The sequence below is a fragment of the Chenopodium quinoa genome, unplaced genomic scaffold (assembly GCF_001683475.1).
Source record: "Chenopodium quinoa cultivar QQ74 unplaced genomic scaffold, ASM168347v1, whole genome shotgun sequence".
NCBI lineage: Eukaryota > Viridiplantae > Streptophyta > Magnoliopsida > Caryophyllales > Amaranthaceae > Chenopodium > Chenopodium quinoa.
The window spans coordinates 10,670,675-10,698,343 of NW_018743331.1; the positions used below are offsets into that span (position 1 = coordinate 10,670,675).

At 34.3% G+C, this 27,669-nt stretch overlaps 1 protein-coding gene across 2 annotated transcripts; it reads right to left on the reverse strand.

The window, feature by feature from the left end:
• Positions 1-219: 219 nt before the first annotated feature.
• LOC110737926 lies at positions 220-21,816 on the reverse strand. 2 transcript variants are annotated; one of them, XM_021918274.1, is made up of 12 exons: positions 21,563-21,816; positions 21,127-21,401; positions 20,935-21,009; positions 20,797-20,855; positions 20,554-20,689; positions 16,343-16,439; positions 16,177-16,243; positions 13,189-13,287; positions 10,301-10,390; positions 7,750-7,904; positions 4,033-4,134; positions 220-668 (listed from the first exon to the last, which is right to left on the reverse strand). In XM_021918274.1, the coding sequence occupies exons 2-12, from the start codon at positions 21,377-21,379 to the stop codon at positions 539-541; spliced, it is 1,263 nt and encodes a 420-aa protein (XP_021773966.1). In that variant the 5' UTR covers positions 21,380-21,401; positions 21,563-21,816; the 3' UTR covers positions 220-538. The 2 variants fall into 2 exon arrangements, with proteins under 2 accessions (XP_021773966.1, XP_021773965.1); XM_021918273.1 differs by having other exon boundaries at positions 21,127-21,382; positions 21,563-21,811.
• Positions 21,817-27,669: the final 5,853 nt, after the last annotated feature.

Below are 27,669 nucleotides of genomic sequence, written 5' to 3' on the forward strand. Positions count from 1 at the left end.
TTGCACCCAACAGTTTTCATAATTAATCACAACAGTTGTTAACCTCCCATTTCCTCTATTATTTCTCGAAGAATCAAATTTACTTTTCTTATGGCGGTCAAAAAAGAAGGTTCAAGCAGCATAATGCAAATCTTTGAAGCATACCAACGGAAATAGAAACGATGAATTCACACATCAATTGGCAAAATAAATGCAGCTTAAGGGAGCAAATGAAAACAGTTAATATAATATCATCACATTTTAACTGAAAGAATGCATATTTTTATTTTCAATATTGAATAGGAAAGATGTCCTCCCAACTGTCGATTTTATACAATTATACATGATTTTTTTTTTTTTTTTTTTTTTTTTTTGGCAGGCTGGTGCTCAAAATGAAAAACTACTGTCACCTTAAGGGAGTAATGGACGTAAAGCTATGATGTTTTAGATTACACACAACAAATAATGTTACAAATCTTACAATTGAGCAAGATTTGCTTTTTCAACTTGATATAAGGCAAAGTTAACTTCTGAGATGGGAGAAACCTGGACTGTAAAGCTACTTTGCACCTTGCTCCACGGAATTTGTATTCTCTCCACTCCAACAAGGATGCACAGGAGGTAATTGATATTCATCAGGTTTAAGTGCCAAAGCAAAATCAGGCAATGTTGGTGCTGTCTCCATGATTCTGCACACAAGTAATGACAGCATAAACTCCTATCCAAGAAAATTTACACTTATTTACTTAATTAAATCTAAGATACTGATAAATAACAGTGGGAAAGAAGAGGAAAAGAAACACATAAAGCACTTCACTATGAAGGAATTACAAGAATCATATAGGTCATAGTAACTAGAATCGAGACTTTATGTTGTACTTATGAGATGCTCAACCCTTAAAGCCAGTGCTTCTCTTAGAATATGCTCTCTCCGTGTTTTTTCAAATGCATTACTTTCCTTTTATGGGTATTTTTTTTTTAAACGCATCACTTCTATACTTGGTAACTTTATACTATATTTCATCATTTCTCTCTCTTATTTTAAACTCCACTTAAATTATTTTATCATTTCTCTCTCATGGTCCCCACTAAAATAATAAAAATATTTACTTTATTTCACATACTTTTTCTTTCATGGTCTCCATCTTACTTTTATTATGATAAATTATTCACCCACTCACAATATATTACTCTCCAAAAACTCTCCGCATCACCAAGTAATGCATTTAAAAAAAAAAAAACGAACCTGTTCCAAATTAGATAACACGTTTATTTTACCATGTTTGCTAATGCAAAAATTTAACTGAAAAAATCTTTAATTATACTATGATTAAAAAACATTTTGAAATTTTAATTTTAATTAAATACACATTGAAATGAATCTAACAAGATCTTACCTGTTTTTTCATATTAAAAAATCACAAATGTTAGTCAAAGCAAAGATTATAAATAGTTTGAAAGTCAAAACATGTCATCTAATATGGAACGAGGGAAGTAATAAATATCAAACCATATGACCCATACCAAAGTGAAAATTTCAAAACGTATTATGTTCAACACAATTATAAATCCACAAGACAAACTGAAGATATATTCAAGCCATTTTGGTACTTAGTTGAAATTTGATGTCATTAGCTATTGCTCCCTTCATTCGATATAATAAACCGTTTACTCGCACAATCCTCGATTAAAAGCCTCATTTACCCTTTGCACAAGTGTAAAGGAAGATGAATTTTAAAAAATAAATAAAAACATAGTGGAGTTTGGTTGTTTAATGGTGAATATAAAAAAATACGATAGTAGGGTTTGGTTGGTTTGAAGTGGGAAAAAAAAAGGTAGAAAATACAATAGTGGATTATAAATGAATAAAATCTAATAAAGAAATCAATAAAGGTAAAATTTAGGGGCAAGGATTTTGGATGTAATGGTGCAAATTATTAACAGATAGCCAAATGATTTAGAGGACCGCGTGAAAGAAGGGTGGATGTTAGTAATGATGTAGAGGAAATATAAAGGTGGTGGTTGATCTTGTGGTGGTATTTCGTAGGAGGAGGGTTTCGGTAGGCCAGTGACACCCAGTGTAAAACTGTCACATCCCATGTCATGAGCCAAACTTTGAAATATATGGATTTGCATGAGGATGAGGCATTGGATCGTAAGGGGTGGAGGAGGGAAGATTTTTGTCAATGACTATACGGAATAATCATTTTTGGTTCATGTAGCCAACCCCACTTATTGGATTAAGGCTTAAGATTCATTGATTGGTTGATTGATAATAGAGCTGTGGAGGTGGCTGCCATGATGAAATTGGAGGAAGGGAGGAGATGGCTGCCATGGAGAAAATTGGTTGTGGGCTGTGTAACAAGAGATAGGTAAGGGGGTATAGTTTGTTTCTTTTTTTTTTTTTTTCTAGGTTATGTTAAGAAAGTGACGGTAAATAAGGGAAAATAACATATAAAATTTGCCAAAAAAAGTAAAAGAAACTTCCAAAAAAAATACAAGTCAAGCAAAAAAGAACAAAGTATGAATTATCAAACAATTAAAACTAATGAGCACTCTCCCTATCTTTTGGGAAAATAATTAAGTTAATATTTATACTTATATATTAAAAATGTTGACTCAATTTCTGGCACGGATGTCTTACCACTAAGACATATCACATTTTTCATGTTTACTTTTGCAAACAAAATATTAAATTGTGATGAATGACAATCTGAAAAATAAAATTTAATTTGGGAACATCGAGCATGAATAAAAAGTATAATTGTTAATTACATACATATACTAACCTAAGACATTGTCCGGCCCAAATACTAGTTTATTATAAAAACTATTAACCAAACTTTTAACCCAGAAGATTCTTAAGATGTTATTTGATGAAATAAAAAAATTGATAATTTTTTTTTCAAAGTTTCAAATAAAATTGAAATGATTACAAGTGTGGAATATTTAAGAAAATAAATAACTAAAACTTCTAACCATCTCCACACCCTTTAATAAAGTAAATAAGCCTTTACCCTATATTTATAGCTCCTCTTATCTTTCACATCTATAACTATAGCACACATATGTCTACTCTACTCCCGATTAATCTTTCCACTTCTTTAGTCCTCGAAAACAACATGGAAAATTTCCATCACTCAAACAGTCACCCTCTTCCATCCCCTCTCCTTGGGCCAACCTTCATGAATTTTGAGAGCCTGGCTCTTAAATTAGCATTGATTTAGTGTCCAAATCTAAAACTTATATTTTATTTGACAAACAATGGCATAAAATGACTGTAGAATTTTATGACTTCCAGTTTTCCATTGTACCTTCTTAGCAGTGTGGTTCCATTGTATTTGTATTGTCTTAGGGATTCAAGAGGTCTTGTACATGGTGGTTTATAGTTTTTTTATGGCACAAACAATTGGCAGATTGTCCTTTTGCAAATAGTCCCTATTTCTATCATCCCAAAACATTGCTTTGATATGTTATGGTCAACGTAAATTAGCAAATGATAACATTACACTCCTTTGAGTCTTTGACTAGCTAACTACCAACACCAATATAAGCAATTTGACTCTCAAACCTTTAAAGGGGTGTTTGGTTTGCATAACTTTAAAATTAGGCATGGGTTTTACCCATATAAAATCCATACCTAAATGTTTGTCTAAAAAATTTCTACTTTTTGAACTCATACCTCATACCAACAATGTATGGGGTTTAGAAAACCAAGGGGAAGATGGGTAAACCAAACACATGGTATTAAGAATCAAGTTCTAACCACATACTCAAACTGCTTTGTGAACCAAACGCTCTCATCTCCAAAGAGGGAATAACCAAAAAAAACATATGTATGCATCTTTAGACTAAAACCAAAGTAATAGGATGATTTGCATCCCATTGCGTATGGCTCTACAAAAAATAACCAATAACAGAAGAAACGGGAAAATAAATATAGTATAATGGAAACAGACAACAAAGACCATTGAGTTCGACATTGCGCGGCTATGAAAGCATACATCACATCTATATATTAGAAAGAAACTATTTGCTAAAAAAAATGCTTACTTTTCATGTGTATACAAGTCCCGATTGATCCGCACCTTGCTAGCCGTGTCTTTTGGAATTTTTTCTGACAGATATTTCATAGTCCCCCAAGATAATGTATTTCTGCATCAAAAAGGCCGATTTAGAGCTGCCTGATAAACTAAACAAGCACTTTATAAAATAACGAATAAAGGTAGATAACCACATTTAAAAATCCATCCTAACAAAGACAATACTGGACAAACATCCCTAGAGGGTACAACGAGATTATATTACTACAAGAACTCAAAGACCTTAGATCATTTCCAATGTACAGATGGATAACCATCCAATAGTATCAAGGAAGCAAGTTCTATACTCAATACAAACCCTTTCCATGTTAGAAGTGAGCGAAATTACAGCTTTCCGTGAAACTAAAAGTAAAAATGAAAAACTCTGCAGATGCAATCATTCCAAGTCACTGTTTGATTATTGCACATCAGGGAATGGATTTGAGTTACAGGGACACATATGTCAGAAATAATAGCTCGCCCATGAAATAAATATAAAAAATTTGCAGTCATTCAAAGTCACTGTTTGATATTTGCATATCAGGGAATGGATACCAATTGGGAAACCGAAAAATCACTATTACGATTTCATACTATAACATGTACAATTGGTATCATTATAAGTGTCAATTTCTAAAAAGACCTCAAACCCCAAAATTATTCCCAATCCTGTAAATAAAGCTTTTACGATTTAATTAATAACGAAAGGTTGGTTTATATTCCACCCATCCCACTAGCATCACCAAATCAGATAGTCACTTTAGAAAGTAATAAAAACAACTGTTGAAATAAAGCTTAAGAATCAAGCTACTGAATTGATAGATATATTTAACCATAGAATCGGATCAATGTTTTAGAATACCTTTTAACTGAACTTTAAAAGATTCTTTAATCAAACTGTTTATTGATTGTTTCCATAGAGTACCAACCTTGGGCATGAATCAGTTCTATGAATATAGTCATTGTTGTTGGAATCGCGATCCGGATCATATGATCGTACGATCCTACGATCTATTTTTTACCAAAGGATCCGGATCGTTAGCAAAATCGCAATTAAAGTGGGATCGTAGTAGGATCGGGTAGGATCATATAGGATCAGACGATCCCATTGATCCCACACGTCCTACAAATCAACTAAATGGTGAGGAATTTCAGCTCAAGTTATGGTAGGATCACGCTAGGATCGGATAGGATCGCGTAGGATCGTACCATCCTACTAGATCTTAAGTGATCCTACTAAAATTTTAGATTATTTTGTATCTAAATTATTTTTTGGGTTGCATTGTCTTAAACATGGCTAATTATTTCAAAATTATTGGTTTTAGCATCAATTTTACCTCGAATCACATGTAATAAGTATTATTATAGTCTTTAATCACCCCTTTTATGAGTTTTTGTAGGATCTTACGATCCTACGATCCGATTTTACCGATCCCATCCTATCACCCCTTTTTGATACAAAGTAGGATCTCGATCCCGACAACTATTATATAGTACAGCACGTGAATGCAGATCACTAACTAAAGATTGAAATTTCATATCACATGTGGATTAACAATAGCAATTCTATTTTAGAAAAAATTATTACAATTTTCAGACATCCAAAAGATAAATTACGCAAGGAAAGCTTAGGTTGACCAAGTGCAGTATGTGTTCGGATTCCAGAAAAGTGTTGCAGCTTCAAGGTAGAAGTTGAAGCTACCAATATCATGTTTTTTTAACTCTTCTTTTCTTGCTGAAGCCCCAGATCCACAACCAAACAGTACCAACAACAATTAAGCCAGAATACCTAACAGAAATCTCAATACCTCCAACAAGATTCCAACAAGGCCATGAGCACCACCTAGGGTGGACAGCAGAGTATTCATGGCATCAACAGAGCTTCTCATGTTGAGGATAAAATAATTTGATTGCTACTTTCTTTATGTATGGTTAGAAAAATGAACCTTGATTGTATTCAATACTTTGCAACAACGGTGTCACAGTTAAACCAATAACATGTATGACAATTGACAAATCAATTGATCTACATCACTTCTGATATGAAGGATTTTGGTGAGACTTAAGATTTTGTGTGTTATAAGTAGACCTAACCTCTAATAAATGGACACAAGCTTCAAGTGTTGTAGTTCTTATGAAAATACAAGGACATCATCTTAATTGGAACATAGGTACAGGAATACAAATGATATAACTTTTTCATATAAATAATCTTAACTTTTAATATCCAATTATGGAATTAAAAGTCAAACTTTAGGTACATAGGATATGTTCTCTTCAACTGAAATTAGGTAAATAAGGTGTTAGCACTAACACTTTCCTCCGTTTATTTTAGTTGACAAACTTGACACGTATTCTTTACGGGGAACTTTTTTATAGTTGACTCGTTTCTACTATGGGTAGTTTTACACTTATGCCCCGTTTGATTTGATGTAAAATGATTTCACGGAAAACAATTTTCCAATTTTAATTCCATTCTCCTTTGTTTGGTTTGTGAAGGGGTAGAAAACAATTTTCCCAATGGTGGAAATTTGTATCCTTAATGGTGGAAAACATTTTCTTTTATAAAACTTGGGAAGCCACATTTTCCTCTCTCTTCCCTAACTCATTTTTACTTTCCTCTCATCCATCTTCACATTTTCACTTCCTATTTATAATTTTTCTATTAACTTTTCTAGTAAGGAACCAAACAAAGGAAAACTAATTTGTAATTGAGGTTTTCCTTCGAAATATGTATTCTTAAAACTAAATTTTTATTGAAAATGTTTTACATCAAACCAATTGGGGCCTTAACATTTACTACCCTTACTTAACCAAAATTAGATTCATCAAACAACCCACATTACTGCCTAATAGTCTAACCATAGCAAGAACTCCATACAATCTAATCTATTAACAAACAAAGATTAAAATGCATGCAATCCTTTTGACCATTTTACATATCAGACTGAGTTTCCATGCTACTACTTTGCACGTATTGACTTATAAAAATTAACCATCTCCTTCATCATTTGGTATGTCACTCCTTTCCATAAATCATGTCCAACAATATTCTTGTAAATTTTGCCGGTCACTATTAGAAAATCATTCCCTAGTTGTTCCATACACATAAATTATAATTATGGTTTCCATTTAAGTTTTTCTTTTAAAAAGTGAATGGTTGTATACTAGCATATAAGAACTATTCCTCCACCTCACTTAACTTATATCACTTTACTTTGAGGTCAAAATTATCAAATGCTTACCGTTAATTCACATAAATTTACTCTTCATATGTTCTTTTAGAATAATTCACAATATAATCTTTGACAAATATGTAGCTATCAAATTATTTCAAAACCAGTAATTGAATTTATACATAGAAACGCAAAGTGTTAACTTCCAATCAAGCAAAATGAGAGGAGGTAACATTTTGTTTAGTAAACAGTCATAATTTATGTCTAGCGTACACTCATTAGCTGCATACTGGTTTCAAGGGATTTCAAATTGCTACCTATTCTGGTTCATATGTAATACTCTCGATAGTTCACAGTGTATCTTGTTTGTATTAACTGTTTATTCACAACCAACACAAAGCTTTGAGATTCATATTAGATAAAAAATAAATTAATAAAAAGTATTGCCAGACAAAATACACATTAAGTGCAGTTAGATAAAGAGCAAAGACTGATGTTACAAAATGCATTACCTTGATTGAGGGGGAGCCATGTTAAATGCTTCACATGCCTTTTTACTTTCCTTAAGATATTCATCAGCTGCTTGCAAGGCAGCAATAGCCATACCATGAGATTTCTCTGTGTTCCCCTCATCCAAAATGAGTCCGTGATAATAATAAGCAGCAGCCTGCAAGAAGTTGGACAAAGACTAAGAAGGAAATCATGTCCTGCGAAAATGACAAATAAAAGCATACAAATTAACTCGGTAACATCCAAGAAACACAAATACACAACTTATTCGAACGTTCAGCCAAGTTCTAATAATCCACCTAGGGTATTGTAAACTATTTTATAGAACTCCTAAATTTAGAATAAATTTCCATAAGTTACCTACTTCTATTTCTCATAAATTTATACTCCTACATCTGTTATTTTCAATTACCTTATAAACACTGTTACTTTTTTTTTTTGGTTCAACTCGTATTATATATATCCATTTTTGCCTTGTTACTTTATCATTATACCCTTTTACCCCACAATATACCTTTACACACTCTCTCGCTTACTTTATCTTACACCCACCACCGTTTTACACTCTTTTACTTTATCTAGCACTCACCTACCTTTTCACACACTAATAAAGTTGTTTTATTCCATATACTATCCTGAGAAGAAGCAATTCCATTAACAATATGCCGATTCCGCTCCAGCCAGATTGTCTATAAGATAAACAAGATTGGATTTGGCCTCGGCTTTATTTATGACATGTTCACAATCACTTTAAGGGGGATTTGACAGAGGTACCTTCTACAACACATGTACTGTCACTTTAAGGCTAGTCGAATTTGTTATGAAAGTTATGTTACTTGGATACAAGTACCCATGTCCGACACAAGTTAAATGCCCAAGAGTCCAACTCAGCTATTTTCCAAAAAAAATTTCATGATTTTGAACTAAAATGAAGTGTTCGAGTGTCCTACCAATGTCAGTCAAGGAGCCGACATAGGTACTTGAGGTCAAATGAAGAGTCTGAGTAACATAGTGAGGAAAAAAAATTAAGAAGGTTAAAGCTTATTGGTTTTATAAATGAGTCAAAAATAATTATTCATCTGAGTTATCCAAACTTACCCAAGTCTGACCTGGTACGTCTCCAAATGTCCAATTTGGCTATTTTGGGAAAAAAATATATAAAAAAATAAAAAATAAAAAATAAAAAAATAAAAAAATCATTCATGATTTTGGTCTAAAGTGAATCGTTCAAGTGTCCTACCCATGTTTGAGTGTCAAGGATCCGACATGAGTATCTAAGGTAAAGTGAAGAGTCCGAGTAACATAGTCTTTTATAGTATCTCTAATGAGAAATCTATGAGTGGGGAAAAAAAAAAAAAAAAAAGAGCCTCACATGAGTTAAAGTTGTAAATTGAGTTTTTTTTAAAACAAAAAACAAAATCCAAAGTGGTGTCTGATTAAAGTACCACAGACTATTTTGGTTAGGTAGATTACTGAATATCTTTAGACAGCAAATGCAGAGCATGTTTTGAAGATTACAATGATAGGAATCTAAAAGTAATCTTTGAGGAAGTCTCATGCCCATGCCCATGGCAATGGAACTCCAGCCACAAATAATTTAAAAGTATATGTTTCATTACCATTTAATACCACCACTAAAGCAATATCACAAATGTATTACCATTTAATATCACCACTAAAGCAACAGCACAAATGTTTTTAAATAAAGGAAAGCATGGTACTTATCTTACATAATTGCATATAAATTCCTTTCCATTAACCCTACATATTACCAAAACAAAATGTGCATGAAGAGAGGTTTAATCAGGTGTTGATGTCCGCTATTTAGATGGTCAGAATGTGTGCCACATTCTTTGCATCCATGCAGCAAGAATGCAGGTTGGGGTACAAGATATGCAACTAAGATATGCGACTGAGCATGCCTGGTGGGGATTATAAGCAACAGAATGAGTTGGGCAAGACTTTCACAGCACACCAAGGAGTCGAGTTTGAATACATATAGCCAACAACATAAGTATACATTTGTTGGATAAGCACTAGAGGGAGCCGAAACATCAAATCCTTGATATTTCAAGTGATAGTGAAACATTAAATTAGGGTGGAGATGTGGAAGCGTTTTATACTATGATACCTCAACACAAGAAACATAGCAAGGATTATCTATGTACATTCCTTATGCAACTAAAACACTAGGAGTTCCTAAGAAGCATACTTTAAAGACCAAAGGAACATTTAAAATAAAGTAATTGTGATTTAAAAAAATGCACAAGGGAAAACTTTAACACCGTGAATATGAATGGACTAAGTCTTTGCCTGACCAACCACTTCAAAATATCACATTAAAATTAAAGACTTGCCGATCAGATCGTGTCAGTAAAGGCCCAATCCATCAATGGCGATCAGACATATGCTATTTTCGGATAAATATGGCAATCCTTTCATCCACAATAGGGACTTCGGCAAGTAGAAATTGCATAAAATTATGAGAAATCATCAAAATAGCAAGATAAATCACAATAACGACATATATAGAAAAGAACCTTGATTTTATACCTTAGCTTCAACATACTTCCACTTAATGAACAGTTGATGCTTTTCACCCCATCCATTAGATAATGGTAAATTCATTATATTATCTTGTGCCTGCACAAACCGTGGCATTAGAACAAGCAACTGTTAAATTAAATGAATTTGTTTAAACAATTATAAATTTCCATTTACTCGTGTTCAAAAGAACCTAAAATTATGATCCTAATGGCACAGGTAACATAATCATTTGGATGTTAGTTTGATTGCAATAAAATACTTCCTCCGTTTTTATTAAGTTGCATCACTTTTATAATTACGGATTCCTAGGCAATTTTTGGAGTAGAGAGAAAAAATAAAGAGGGCTCATGTGATAGGAGAGAGATAGAGAGAATTTATTAATTAAAAGGGAAAGTGATGCATCTAAATTGAAACTTCCCTTTTTAGAAAGTGATGCATCTAATAAAAAATGAAGGAAGTAAAAAAATATAAATAAATAAATAATAATTAATTCAAGCTCACTAATTCAATATATTTGTAGGTAAAAATCAGCAGAAGGCCATCTATGAATAAGCTTGATTACTTAGCAAGCAAAGATCGAGCAAGTCCCTTTTTATACTAGCTGAACTTCAACCAGAATGCCTGATAGAAAGTTAATGCGCATGTTAGCTAAATGAGTTCACGCATGAAAAAATATATTCTTGGTTTAAGGAAGGGAGTTTTCACGAGATACCTCCTACCTCCACCAATTTTCCACAACAAGCAAAAATTTATGACATGTTAAATTCTTTATGTAAATAACGTCAGTGGGGGCATGTGAAGAGTAGTTTATGAGTTACATAGAAGTAAATGTAAACTGAAATGTTCCTGTTTTAAAATTAATAATCCCTCATCCGACATTTATTATGACATTTATAATGGTAAATAGTTTTAGAAGATAAGTTGCTTGGTTATCAATTGTTAAATTATTAGAACAGTAAATGTGAAAAGAGACAGTGCAGTATTATTTAATGAAAAATTAGAAATGACAGAAAATAGTGGGATATTTTCACTGCCTCTGTTAAGAATTAGTTGCAACTTTGAAATATTTTATATCTCACAAATAATGCCCAAAGTTGCAACTAATACTCAATGGAGGTAGTATATTGAATGTAAAAGATCATGACCGCTTGGTAATGCAAAGTGAGAGGAATTAAATAATAGTGGGGCCTTTCCTAATTCAAATTAGATTAAAAAGGAAAGTGTAAAAACTAATTTGGGATGTTATTAGGTTTATTTTAATGTATATCATCAAAATATGAAAAAAAAAAAAATAATATATATATATATATGCTTTCTCCATTCTCAAATTAATTGCAACAATTGGAGTTTCACGCATCTCGAGGCACTACTTTAACCTTTAATATCTTCAATTATCTACAACAAAAAATAATAAAAAGTTGATATTATGAAAGTATAATCGAGACAAATCTAACAAGAACCCACTTTACTATAATTTTCCTTACATAAATATCATAATGAGTTGCCACATGATATTGAGTGAATAGTGTAAAAACCTAATTTTGCAATTATTAAAGAACTAAAGAATGTACGTAAAGGGTATCCAGTCATTGGCAAATGTGTCCAACCAAAGTTATACATGTAATATGGGACAAAGAGAGTAGTATAATAACTTCCTTTATGTGTTAAAAAAAACTATTCATATAATAGTATCCATTTCAAATTATTTTAAAAAATAATAAAAAAAATCAATTAAGTTTTGCTTTAAACTTAACTCAAAGAGATATCGTACATGCCCTTAGTATAAAGATAATTATAATGGGTGCTTAGGTGTTCATAACCAGCTTTGCAAAACTTTGATCTTTTAACTTATGAAACTTTGTAATAGTTATTATGTACTACCAATTTTCTCTTTTTACTTACAGTAGTTTATTCTTTAGTTAATCTCTTGTTTTACTTAATTAATAAAAAAAAAAAATCAAAAACATGTTTAACTATTATATTTATGCATAATCTAGCTAGTTTTTCTTTAGTAGTGTTGATTGCTTCTTTTGATTGCGGAGTATTGCTGAATAAAAAAGGAATGTAACGGAATTGTTAATAGTTTTAGGGGAAGTGAGAAAATATAATGAGGGTTTAAGTGATTTAAATGTAACTAAAAAAGAAAAGTTAGTGGATGGACCCCACCTCAATAAAATTAAGGATTTTGTTAATGGACAAGAATTTTGATGAAATGAGGGTTATATAGCATGGAGGGAGTACTAACCATTATATTGATTTATGAGGTAAAACCTATTACTGATTATCTTAAGGCATATTACTCAATTAAAAATTATCTTCCTCCATTCCTTAAGTTCAAGAAAAGGATGTGAGAGAGTTTGAAAAGTGGGTCCTTTTTTGCATTCTAGGGAAGGAGGTTGAGGTTCTGAAAATAAATTGTATTCGAAAAGTGGGGCATAGGAGGGTAGAAAGGAAATTCTAAATAATAAATTGAAAGTAGGTAGAACTTCATGAAACGGATGGAAATTGAAAGTGGGAAGAACTTTAAGAAGCTGAGAAAGTAAGCTTTAGTTAAGTCTTCTTACTATAATAAAAACTTATAAAAAAAAAAAAAAAAAAAAAAAAAAAAAAAAAAAAAAAAAGCTATAAAGGTTAAACATTTAAGTCTTACGAAGAGATTTTAAAATCACTTCCTCTATATTCACATTCCATGTTTAAAAGTTTCAAATTCATTATAACATTTCCTTCTATGTGGTTCCTCTTTCTCTCTCTCTTTTTATCACATGGGGTCACTCTTTTAATATCGCTACATATCACTCCTCATTACATGGGCTGCTCATTATTTCATCCCTTGTATGAAGCAATAATAAAAGAACAAAGGTGGTAGGTATGTATGATAAAGGTGATTCACATACCTGTTGCCAGTATTTCACCATTTCACATGCAAGCCTTCTCTTAACAGCAAGTGTAGCTTTGGCGCTATCAATTGCCATTCCCAGTTGGATATCTACACCCTGAATTCAACATTAACTAAAATTAAGATAAAATAAAAAATAGAAATTAAAAAAAAAAAAATAGATAAAGCTGTTCCTCTTTGATGTGTAAGACTCCAATGTCTAGCATAACTCTACAATTTTGTGTATTAAACATGTAGTTCAAAATCAAAGAACACGCATTGTTATTTTGACGAGGTGCAAGAATTGTGCACCCATGTGCACCAACTAAAACTAAGTTGCATTTCTTTACAAAACGAATATTTATTGAATAAAAACACCTTAGTTCTTTATTAGGACAATGCAATAAGAGATTCAATCCTTATAAACCCCACTTCCCCCATTAAACCTCCTATATTAACAAGGTTGTCAAGAAAGCACCTCTTAGGTCTAACTAGTCTAGGCATCCTACATCAAACCAAAAATATAATACAAAAAAACAAAGGGCATACAAATGGATCATAAAAAATCTTCTGCCACCATAAAAACAGTAAAACAGTATCCAATATCCCTTGAATCCAAATTGATAGAATAAGGTATACTCTCAATATGAGACACATTCAAATGGCAACATGTCACTAATGCAAATCTAAGGAATTACCATTTTGTTTCCATACAATAAGGAATTACCTAGGCACCGCCTAAAGTAATACAATAGACCTTCTATTCAAATTTTGACTATTACTTCTCTAGCTCAATATCCACTCCACTAAGGACCCAAGTCCTCAACCATATATGACAAGCACTTCAATTGAAATACTTCCTCCGTTTTTTTTTAGTTGCAAAGCTTTTATTTTCACGGTCTCCTAGACAATTTTTGAAGAGCAGAGAGATAGAGGGAAAAATAAGAGGGACCCATGTGGGTAGGAGAGTGATAGAGAGAAAGAAATGTCAAAAATGGAAAGTGTTGCAAGTAATTAACAATTTTCAAAATAGGAAAGTGTAGCAACTAAAAAGAAACGGAGGAAGTAATTAATTGCAACACTTGCTTTTCTCATCCATTTCTAATTAATTGTAGCACTTCTTTGTTTTGTAAAGCCCAACTAATATATTAGTATTTGGAAATTTTGATTTTAACCACAAAAAAATAACCAGATATTGGCTTTTACCACCTACTCTTTTTTTTATTATATTTTACCACCTGGCATTGAGAACCTTCCCTTAAATCTAATGGAATTAAAACATTTCTTTGATTTTCGTGCCAAAAACATGGTTTCTTGAGGTTTTGGGGTTCATTTTAGTCCTAAAGGGTCCGATTTAAGGTTGACATTGACAAAAAATTATCGGAAGAGCCTTGTTTTGAATGTTTCACAAAAAACAAAAAAAAAAAAAAAAAAAAAAAAAAAAAAAAAAAACAAGGCACTTTTGATAATTTTTCGTCAATTTGGACCTAAAATCGGATTCTATAGGGCCAAAATGACCCCCAAAACCTCTAGAGACCATGTGTTCGTCACGAAAATCGAAAAACAAAATAAAGCGTTACTAGTGGTGAAAACCAATTTTTAGATTTTTTTGTGGTAGTAAAATAACCTTATTATTTCTCTCTCCCAATCACCCCATTTGAACTACTAAAATTAAAACTCCATGACTTTTACTAATGTCTTGCGGAATTGGAACAAAGCAACTAAGCATTCGGTAATAGACCAATCAATCAAAGCCTTATTATGTAATAGACCAATAATCCGTTTTTTTTTTTTTTTTTTTGGTAAATTGAATGACTATGAAGAAATAATAAAGATGGAAGCTTACATATTGATTGACAATGGTAAAAGGGTTACAAAATTATAGGTTTAATACATTTAGGCTATTTCTCTCAAAATAGGTTGAGGCTATCACTCTCTAACAATGGCTCAAAGCCATAACTCTCTAAGGTTTTCCTTCAATACAAATTTCTGCCTACCTTCACAATACCTCTCTTCCATTTTTATACATACATTCTCTATCCCTATGATGATTCTAGACTTAGCTTTTGTCTCATGTGCACAGGTGGCATCTCTAGGTTCATTGCATATTTTATCTTATGTAATACAGTTCATTGCATACAAAACTACCCATAATACCCTTCCCCTAAGTCGGTTCATTTCACATTCCCTATGTATTCAATTTCAACAGCATAGTCATACTATTCAACAGCCAAATAATAGGATAGATTATGATGATCAAAAAGCATATCAATGATAAATGGTGAAAAGTCATATTTACAAAATTTCAATCTAATATCATCTTTCTAGTCATTTACCTGATATTCCCGCCCATGAAATTTGATAGACAAGAATTATCTAATGCATCATGGTTGAAAAATGATAATAAAAGGATCAAATCAACTCAAAGAGACAATTATTTTTAGAAAATTCTCTTTCATTTATGTAAGATACTTTTTTACAACAAAAGTTTGCATACTATGTATCCAAGAGAGAGGAAGTGTGAACACAAAGATGTGTTTGCGTATCTTTATATGTGTATGTAGGAGTGTGTGTATACTTGCAATAGAAATTTGCATACCATCCAAGAGAGAGGAAGTGTGAACACAAAGAGTGCTTGCGTATCTTTAAATGTGTATATAGGAGTTCCTGTGTATACTTGCAATAGAAATTTGCATACTATGTATCCAAGAGAGAGGAAGTGTGAACACAAAGAGTGCTTGCGTATCTTTATATGTGTATGTAGGAGTTCCTGTGTATACTTGCAACAGTTGCAACACACACAGACACACACATAAAACCACAGTTGTCTCTCTTCTAACTAGCAATTATAGTAGATAGGCCTTCACAAGTACCAATGAGTAGTCAATTCAATGAAAAAATAGATTACATATTTGAAGGTGTAGAAAAAAGGAAAGCAATGCTCTTTTTGGGATGAGGGTGTAAATTATTAAGCACATGAAGTAAAAAAATTAGAAGATACAACTACCTGGCCCAATGCCTGCAAGGACAGAGCCCGTATAACTCCTTCAGCTAGGTCTACTGGTAAATTTCTCCTATAATCAAGGATGATAGATAGTGAGCATTGTGACAAAACCTACCCTTCATTACAATTAAAATTTAGAGACCATGATTCAAAAGTATGTGATTCCAACCTCATTTCAGCTGAAAGCTGCGGAAAAACATGGCGCACAACACAATCAAGGTATCCAGCTGCCTTCAAGAAGATATCAACAGAAGCACGCCTGCTTTCTGTATGAATAAAACAACAATATTAATGAACAATGATGAAAAAAAACCTTTTAAGGTCTCAAATACATGTAAGAATATCCAATTAATGGTAAATAAACATGCAAGATTAAAAAATTATATTGTTGCACATAACTAAGATACCACATAAGAGTAGTACACCCTGTGTACCTCCCAAGTTTAGTAGTCATTTTTTCTATTTTAGATGCCCTGAGATTGTTGTCAAGTTCCCAACAACTATAAACTAAAGCATTCAATACAAAACTAAATGAGTATTAGTACCAAGCATTTAAGATACTAGCTGTAACTCACTCTTATTTATCTTTTTTTCACTTTTGACTTTCCGACCATATCTCATGTTTTGGAAAGGAAAATATCTAGTGGTGTTTTGTTATAAGAATCTGATCTTTTCACACGTCTACTCCCTGTATTCCTTTTTATTCATTATGTTTGGTGTCGTGCACGCAAATTAACGAATAATTATAGGAAAAATTGAAAAGAATAATCCCACTTTTGCTCGACCTACTCAAAACGAGATAACCTTTGCGTATTCTGGGAACGAGCCAACCTTTGCCTCTAATTTTCTCAAAACAGTCCTTTCACCAGTTTTTAAAATTATTAACTGGTTTTAGAAGGTGACTCGCCACATGTCACCTTCTAATTGGTTTTTATCTTAAAATAATTATTTTGAAAAAAAAATAATACAAAAAACAAAAAAAAAGGAACCAACCCTCTCCTTTCTCATTCCCCTTCCCGCGATCCCCCTTGAACCAGCTCCTTCTCACCGCCACCGCGCCGCCACTTTCTCCTATCTCTCTCTTGCAAATTTTTTAGATCCGGTTGTTTGGGTTATTTTTTGTGATGGTTGGGGTTGATTTTCGTATGGTAAAGGTTGTTTATGGGGATGAATAGAGAGGTTTTGCGGTGGATGAAGCTTTCATTCAAGCTTTCATTTCTTTCTTATTTTATTAAATCAGATTTTGTAGGGATTTCAATTAATTGAGCTGCATTAGCATGAAAGATTGAATGATTTTGGTCACTTTGTTAGGTTGGATTTTTGAATCAGATTTTTGGGTTGTTTTTGTTTTCATTCTTTAGACTGTGTTTTTGGGTGAGTTTCAAGGTGGTTTAGGTAGTGGGGTTTTGGGTTTTAGGGTGGTTTCGATGGTGGGGGTTTATGGTTCACGGAAGTTTTGGGGCGGGAGTGTAGGAAAGAGTGGTTTTCTGGGGTGGGGGAAGTGAAGGGTGGTGGTTTCGAGTCAGGACGTGGGTGGTTTCAGGTCAAGACGTGGGTGGTTTCGGGTCGGGCATGGGTCAGTTTGGTTCTTGAGGTAGTGCTGGTGGTGTTTTCCAAGGTGGTTTCCACGGAGGAGGGTTGTGAGTGGGAGGACAAAGATTAAAGGAAAAAAATAATTATAAAAACAAAAAAAATTAACCTGAGGTAGTAGGTAAAAAGGCTTGTATTGAGAAAATAGGGGGCAAAGGTTGGCTTGTTCCCAGAATTTCCAAAACTTGGCTTGTTTTGAGCAGGTTGAGCAAAGTGGGACTATTCTTTTCAATTTTTCCTAGAAGGTGGCCTTCATGTTCGGGGTGTGTGGTTGCCGTAGGGCTTGTGTAGTTCAGGGGTTACAACTTTTATTATTGTAAGTTGTAACGGTTTTCCTTTGGTAATAAAATTGCTTATTTACCAAAAAATAAAAATTTGATAGATTATACTTTTGTGATTAATTTAATTAAATAGGAGCCGGGAGAGATGCAACAACTAGATGAATAATAAAAAAATTTAGAAATTTGATATCAGAAAACGTAAAGGGGAACGCCAAAAACAAAATATGTAAAGAACGAAATGAAACGAAGAGAAAAACTTTTTTACATTCTTTTTGACATTTAAGTTCCCGACTCCACTGTTTATTTTTCATATCTTCATTTTTTTGGCGATAATTTAACTATGTATTTTAAAATTTTGAATTGTAAGTGTAGACAATATATCTTTGGTTACAAGTCTTACAACAATTAATGAAACACCTAATCAACATACTTCCTTTGTTTTTATTTACTTGCAAGTTGCAACACTTCTCAATTCACATTTGCCTGTGCATTATGTGATTGGAAAATACCTTAAATTACCAATATGTTAAATTTAGAAAAATTTGAATTTATGAAATTATAATAAAGGCAAATCCAAGAACATCTCACATGACCATATTTTTCCTTAATTATAAATCAATAAAGCTAGTCAAAGTGGAGTATATAAATAATACATAAGTCAAAGTGTTTCAAGTAAAAAACGAAGTATATTTCAATACATTAGTTTTAAATAACACACATAAAAATACTATAATACCAAATTCGTATCACAACCACTGTGACCCAGTCCTTATATTACTGGGACTTGAATACCCATGTCCTAATACGTACTTAAGTGTGAGCAATTTCATGAAAAATAAAATGTCCAAGTATTCTACTCATGTACAAGTGTCAAGGGTCCAACATAAGTACTTGAGGTGAAATGAAGAGTCGAAACATAGCCAATCCACAATGAACACTATGTTGCTTGGACTCGAATACCCATGTCTTGATAAAAATTTAAGTTTCCTATTCAGCAATTTCATAAAAAACACTTTTAGGATTTTTATCTTAAATGAAGAGTCCAAGTATCCTACTCATGTCCAAGTTACAAGGGACCAACACGAGTACTTGAGAAGAAATGAAGAGTTAAAACAAAGTCAATTCACAATAAGCACTATGTTACTTGGACTCGAATACCCATGTCCCAATACAAATTTAAGGATCTCATTCAGCAATTTCGTAAAGACACACTCACGGTTTTTGTCAAAAATGAAGTGTCCAAGTATCCTACTCATGTCCAAGTGTCAATGATTCAACACGAGTACTTATGGTGTCGAAACATAACCAATCCACAATGAACACATCATTTCCGTTCCCACGACATAACCATTCCCCAGATTGTGATCAAAACACAATTTTAGGGAGTGGCAAAGCCAACAGGGTGTTGCTAATTGTCACAATAAAATTCTAAGAAGAATCCAGCTCTAATTGTACTTATTGGAAAGATCTTGGGGATTGGTAGTCATTAGTTCATGAACATTTGCCTTTGTATATGTTTCCAAGTTCAATATTCAGATTTAAGTAGTAAGAAATGGAGAAGTAGTGAAAAGTGACCAACCATGATTGCAATTATACATAAAGACCACCACCTCTCCACAATCACACCATAAAGGATGCCATAATTGTGTATTTTAATAGAGCAGTATGGAGGAAAAAGAAGGGAAGAGAAAGTGAGATTCATCATCCGTTAAATGGATACGAGTGGAGGGAAAGGAGGGTTAAAGGGAAGAGAAAAGAATAGGACGATTAGTAAAAAAAAAAAAAACCTTTAAATGTTGGAAATACATAAAGGAGAATGCAAGCTCACATTTTCCTTCCCCTCATCTCCCTTTCTTTTCTCTATCCTCTCCAACCATCCTTTTCCTTCTCTAGTAGCTACTCAAACATAGTTTAAATAAGACAAACAAGGGTTTGGAATCCACAACTTGTATACTAGAATGTCAAAATTTTCCTATAGGTTGCACAAAACCACTACAAAAATCTTCTTGGATTTTCTCTTTCATCTGTATATCTCAAAATGATTTTCACATCTCCTAGACTTGGCATTTGGATATCTCCTCTTTCAAATAGGAAAATAAAAGGAAACCGTCTAATTCTTTCCTCACAAATCTTACCATCAAGAGAGACCATGTCCACCATTGTTCTAACTACTATGAACTTAGGAATCTGGGTTTTCCTACATGGCCACTGCCCCATCAAAAAGCAGGTTTTGCAACCTTTTTGTAGTATATAATAGATGAGAATTACATTTTCTTACACTATCTATTGACCTCAATATTTTTGGCTAGTGTATCAGAATATTCACCTCAGCTTCGAAACATCAATTACTCAGAACAAGGAAGCAGCAACTTAAATTCATATCGGGAGGGCAAAGGAATTGATAAGTACAATATCACCAGACCAATATCTTGAAACATACTAAAACACAAATAATTTAAAGTAATATGGCAGTCTACTTCATAAACTGAAACAAGAAATCTATGCCTACCATCTGAAACCTTTGGCTGATAGCCATCAGCAGATATTCTGGGGAGAAGTAATAGGTTGGCTTGTGATAATGATAGCATAGCCATCAAATGTAGGACAGACGATACCTCATACCAAGCATTAGACATGGCAGTTTCCTGAAAATTGGAAAACAGAAATTAATTGCTAAACTTCCTAATAAAAGCTAACCATAGGCTAAAAAAAAAAATTAAAATCATAACATAAATGGATAATGAAACTCAACCTCGGCAACATTCTCCTGATTAACCCAAGCAAATTGTATCTTGTGTTGTAAAGGGCTTCCTGAAAAAATAATAAATGGCAGAACTTGAATAAATCTAAATCAAGCATAATTATTCATACAATATGATACGATGCCTACCATCTTTAACTAAACCCAGAAGAACTGGCAAATAATCTTCAAGGGCTTGCTGAAGATCAGCCAAAGTCGAACCTCCTGAATACAAGTAAAGGTTGTATGTTGAAAGTCTGAGACTACTTTAATTTGCAATCCACAAACCTACTACCATGCCATTAGTAAAAATTGTTACTTCCATTCCGACAATCAACTAACCGTGTTGGGTAGCAGATTTTCTTCTTGATCTCGTGACTGTAAGGGCTTCATGGCCAACCATCACAACAATTTGGGTTCTGAGAGCGGACAAACCATCGACAATAGTTTTAGGTACATGATCACCAAGGCACTGAGAGAAATCTACAGGTTTAGGAATTCGAAGTCCGGGTACGAAAACCGAGACTTCCCCAATATTGCTCGGCCGTCTTCTATTCCCACCACCCTCCTTTGGTGTTGATGCAAAACACCCCATATCCTAAATAGTTACAAGATATCTAATACAAGTTATACCACAGTAATTATAGCATTTCAGTAATCAAACTATAATCAATAGTTCAATAATCAATCAACCATAGAAGAACCCTAAATTTAATTGAATCAATGATTAACACTAGATTGTGAAACTGATAATCGATGACAAAGAAATATATCTTACCTAAGCTTCAATGGAGTAGAGAAAAGCTCACAAGCTGCTTCAACGGAGAATTCAGAGTAGCTTCAACAGAGAATAGCCGCTTCAATGGAGGAAAGAGACAGAGAGGGGTGCACGTGAAAAGCTCCAATATCCTTTTAATTCACTTCTTTTTCTTTTTTTTTTTTGGAAATGATATCAAATTTGATCCACTTTGAGCAACGTAATAACTCGTACGGGTAAAGCCAGCAATTTGTTGCGGCAAACTTTCCCATAACAAATTAAGGGACCGTTTAGTTGGGGGTATTCAACAAAGGGAATGGGAATTGACGGGAATCATTCTCTTTGTTGTTGTTTGTTAGGCCACTTTCCCAATTTCCTTTACTCCCTTCATTCCCCAAATCCCTCTAACTTCATTCCTCACTCCCCCAAGGTATTTCCATTCCATTCATTGGCCACCACCACACCACCATACCACCACCCTCCAACCTACCCACATCACCGGAAACCGCACCACCGTGTACCCTTCGCCGCATCTCCCCCACCCTTCGCCGGTCATCCCTCAACTCCCCCACCCCTCGCCGGAAAGCAAATCGGTTTTTGGGAGGAGAGGAAGTGCGACTTCGAGGGTGGTTGGGAAGGGCTTCGAGGGTGGTTGGGAAGGGTTTCGAGGGTGGCTGGGTGGTTGGGGAAGGGTTCTAGGGTTTTTTCGAGGGTGGGGGAAGGTTTTCGGGAGAGGGAAAAGCTGTTTTGGAGGAGAGGAAGTGCGGCGAGGGTGGGGCAGGTGCGGCGAGGGGTGGGGTGGCCGGAGAAGTGGGATAGTGAAGAAAGAGGGGTTTGTGTAGTGGTGGTGGTGGCGATGTGATTTCCTTTGATTTTTAAAACAAACAACATACTAAATTTGAGGGATTTTCATTCCTTTCTCTTTCATTCTCTTTGTTCATTCCATTCTGATTACCCCCTGCGAACCAAACGACAAAAGTGGGGTAATGTAATGTATGCTTATACGTATATACATGTACATTTTCAAAAAAAAATACATATATACATGTATCATGTAATTAATACCAATGGGAACTCTGACTTTGAGTTCACAAATTCAATTCTCACCAACTACATTTGATTGGAAATAGGGGGATTTCCTTAGCTCCCCCCTATACTCTCAAGTCTAACCTGTTGAGCTAGGCTAGCTTAACTTGTGAGAGGTGCCAATTCAGTAGGGTTATTTATCTTACCTTTTAAAAAAAAATACCAAATGACAGGCTTCTTAACCCTATTGTTTTTTTTTCTTTCCCGTTCTTGTCTCCGTTATACTCTCTCACATGAAGAACTAAAGAATTTGGCTCATCGCAATCTTTTCTCTCTCCTCTAATCACCGCCAGTTCCTCCTCATGCCCATCCTCCCACCGTTCTTTTTCTCTCATCAACAACCATTTTTTTAGCCTAGAAAGAACTTCTCTCACATTAGTGTTCAAAGAAATCAATAACTGAGAACTTCATTTGTCTGTGTCATCGAGCATTAATGGCGCGAAAATGTTGGTTGATTTGAATAGCTTTACGACGACGGTGGTTCATTCAATCAAGTAAGAGTAGTAATTTTTTATTAATTAATAGTTGATTTTTTAATGTAATTTTTGTAGAATCTCTGAATTTGGGAACAATTCTCTTAATAACCATTGACATCCCATTGAACCTCACACTCTTCATTATCATCACAACACTCAAAGTTACTTTGGCAGGTAAAGTAGGGTTTACGGTTTCAAGTTTTGCGACGACATATCTGTCTATATGCGTTGTGGTGGTCGGTTAAAGGTGGTAAGACAGTAAGAGCTTGATTGTTTGTAGGATTTGTTAGTTTTGGGTTTGAATATTGATTATGTTTTAGGGCTTATATATTTCTCATCACGTGGTTCAATTGCTTTAATTGTTGCATGATTATATACGTCAATGGCTAACTGTGAGATAGTTGATCTATGCCAAATTTTAAGTTTATGTGGATTGATTTCCATCAGAGTGATGTGTGTATATATTATCTGATAGGAAGTTGTTATTCTTGCTGTGGTTGTGTTGTTATACTGACATCACTTTATTTTAGACTATTGGTTTGAACTATGGTATCAACCGTCAAAGATTAGTTTAAAGAAATTTGTATTCCTTTAGCTAGTAAAAACATCACAAGTTGAAACGCACAAAATTTGAGTCCGTTTGGGATGTGTTTAAAAGTTTACTCAATTTAATTGCCTTGTACAATTTCCTAACTCATAGATATTAGCCGATAATGTTGGTTTAAAATGTAGACTCATGAAGGGATGTCATTACATTTGCCATGAAAATGATGCAATCAACTTAATAAAGATGGCTAACGATAGGTAATTATTAGTATGTTGTTGATGCAAAACAATTTTTTTCCATAGATTAAAATACTCCTGCATAGAATTGTAATACATGTTCTTGGATTATAATACTTTGACTATTCTATCAGTTTGTTGACTTCATTTATTGAAAATTTAAGCTTTGTTAACTCCATGCCCTTCTTTTTCTTGGAAATAGTTGAAAAATATATATTAAGTGAAAAGGAATTATAAATTCAGTGATCCATACCTTTATATTTTAGGATTATGGTTCAAATAGTCGCATTCAGTCTCATCTTTAAACAAGGTCGAAGTTTAATTCATAAAAATCTCAAGCTTATTTAATTGAGTTTATAATTCCTTAAGTAACTACATTTTTTTTTACAAGTGTTCTTTAAGTAGCTTTGTAAGTTTACTACTCTCTCCATGGTTTGTTTTCCCACTTGCTTTTGGGGGTCACCAAGGAACACATGGGTAGTTTATACGAGGGATGCTAGAGGACTGAAGGAGAAAAAAGAATTTTTGTTGTAAGGTTTCTTTGAAAAAGGTTATGTAATTCCTAAGCACTTGGTTAATTTTAGTGGAACAGCTTCTAGCCTTTTTTCAATGAATTTATATATTTAACTATATGGGATAGGTCCTGTTGAGTTATCACCACGCTCCCGGCCTTACTCATGGGGTGTGCGATCACCACTATAAAGATGTAGGGGCTCACCAGCCCGTTAGAGTCGGCTTACAGGCTGACTAGTACGACTCCAGTTGAAAGGAGATCGTACACCTATAAATAGAGGACCAAGTACAACGGAAAAAGGGTGAGACACATAAGTTTATTACACATACTCTCTCTCTATCTAAGTACACTTTCTCTCTCTAAACACTTACTAACTTAAGCTTCGGAGGGGGGTTCCTCGAGCCACTCTCGAGGGCAGTAACATTTGTCACCTGTGCAAGTTACACAGCTGGAGCCCACCTGTCCTAGTTCGAACAACCAGTACCACACCTGGAATAATTGGCGCTAGAAAGAAGGGCCACGATTGTCCGTACCTAAGTTCGCCGACTAAGCAGGGACTGGCTTCCAAAATGACTGGAAACAATCAAACACCACAAAAAACATCATCGACTACAGTCTTAAAGGATCTACCAAAAAACCAAAATCAATTGTGACCCAGAAGACCAATCTCTCCGGATCGACACCTATTTCGACAAAAGCGGTGGTAAAACCGGGAGATCCGGCACGATCCAGTTCATCTTTCAAATTCAGAATGCCAATTCAAGACCGAATAACGAACGAATCATTCAGACACCCCCAACCTAGAAACCTTAGCCTGTTAATATGCCAGCCATACTTCAAAACCTTTCCAAATGCAGTAAGAAGCAACTTGCTGCGATTACGGCAATGTTTACCTAATGCAAGGGAGCTGGTTCAACATCAGTTGATACAGCCTCTTATCCGTTAGCCAAGAAGCCTATGTCACCAGTTCTCACTCCGAAGTAGAAAGAACTGATCTAGTCGAGGAAGAAGGTTCTGGAGCTGGAGGCTCATAATCTAAACCAAGAGTGGGGGATGAAGAGGCCTTTTGAAAGAGGAAGTTCAGTGGCACGAGTCACTCGCAGCAGATCTTCGATCTTAGAGCGAGGGCCAAGCCTGGACAGGATGAAGTGTGAGCGGCTCTAGGTGATTCTAGATGATTCCCCATTTTGTAGGGAGATTCTGGAAAAACCAATGGTGAAGATCAAGATGCCGACCTGTAATTCATAATCATCAAAAGTTAGCTCTACCTTGTCATATTGAACCTCTTATTCATCAAAATCATCTAAGCTCAAGGCCTTACTCTCAAAGCAACCATGGTTATTACTCAAGGGAGATGGGGTGGAAGAAGATTGGTTTTCTGATACGGAGAATGATGTTAGGTCATTGGTATTCTTCCTATAAAATTAACCCACTCACCAAGATATAAGTATAGTGATAAATAGGGTCGAGATCCACAAGAAAACGGTGATCAACACAAATAAACGAGACTAATGAGACCTAAGGATTGTGTACATAATTGTAGTGAGAGAGATTGAAACTATCAAACATAGAAACACAAACAAACAACACGAAATAAACAAACAAACAAAAAGTGGGATGTAAACAAGGTGAGACGAATGCTAGGGGAAGTGGGGGAGAGCCAAACATGAACAACCAAGATAGATGATAATGAAATTCATGAATAACATGCCAGGGAATAAGAAATCCTACTCAAACAACTTATTTCCATACAATCATCCAAGCATATCGATGAACGAGATCTAACCCTAACTAAGATCACCTCCGTGCATCCAATCAAGGCAATCAAATCATGGAATTAATGGTGCACAACATTGATTCCACACAATCAAATGGCAAACTCTCATCAATAAAAGGCATAATCCAATCCATCATTATCATCTAATCAAAGCAACCCATGTTCTTATCCCTCTCCCTTCCCCTAGCTAGAAATCTAGCCTAGAGAGGAGAGAGAAACCATTGAAACCAAACAAGATGAAACAACCATCAACAGAAAACTAAACATGATTCACAAACAAAGAAGAACAAATCAAAAGCAACAAACTAATCAAAAACAAACATAATAAATCAAAAGGAAAGTAATAAACAAAATAAAGAGAAAAAGGGAAAGAAATTACTCAACAAAAGGCTTGGATTGAGATTAACTTCAAAAGGAATCAAGTGCTACAGTGGAGAATTGAAGATTACACTACTTTCTTTCTCTAGAAAACTAGGTTAAACTCTCTAGAATTAGGGCTAAAATCAGAATAGAGTGGGTAATTACATCCAAAAGGGTATTTATACCCCCTCCTTAAAACCCCTAAAAAGCTAGAAAAGAAGGATTAAAAACGGCGCATAACAGACCAAGTAGAGCGGGCGCTCCACCATATTGGAGCGGTTGCTCTAGTCTAGGGGAGCGGTCGCTCCAAAATGTGGAGCAGTTGCTCCAAACCTTCTGCCCAAATTGTAAATCTGAAGTGGAGTGGACGTTCCTATATGGTAGAGCGATCGCTCCAAACAATCTGTCTTGGAACTCAAATACTCTAGATGTCTTCTTCAAAAGCTCCAAATTAGCTCCTCAAGTCTTGGTCTTCAAGTGGCTTGAGTTGGCTTACAAATCATCGTTCCGGAGCAACCTAAAACATGCACTCAAGCACACTTGTAAGAAGATAGGGGAGGGGCGATATCATTCATGCACTTAGAACACTCATAAAAACAAGTAAAAATGGCCAAAATATGCACAAAAAGGTTAAACATCAAGAGAAGAGGAACAACGAGAGAAAAAAAGGGGTAAAGTAAGGATAAAAGGGGCTAAGAGCACGAGAAAGAGACTAAATATAGGGGTATATGGAGCATATAAGTGGTCTTTTAGATCACTTATCATTTTCCGATGGAGAAATGAAATCATAAACAAAGGAGATGGGTTTTGGAATTGGCTCACCAATTGATGATTCTTCAAGACTCAAAACCTCTTGGTCCTTATCACCCTCAAACATCCATTATCCCATAGAAATTACTTCATCATCCTCATCATTCTCTTTCCTCATATCTTCTCCACGCTTCACAAATTATAATGACCTATCCTTCAAAACTTGAAATACCATTTCCTCAACATTAAGCGAAAATAACATTCTTCTTTGACTCCATCTAAAAACTCAATGGAACGAAATTTAAATTGGGAAGGAGGTTCAAAATGCAAACTTTTTTAGAAAACATCCATCTTTACTCCCTTTTCCTCACTCATAGGCTCT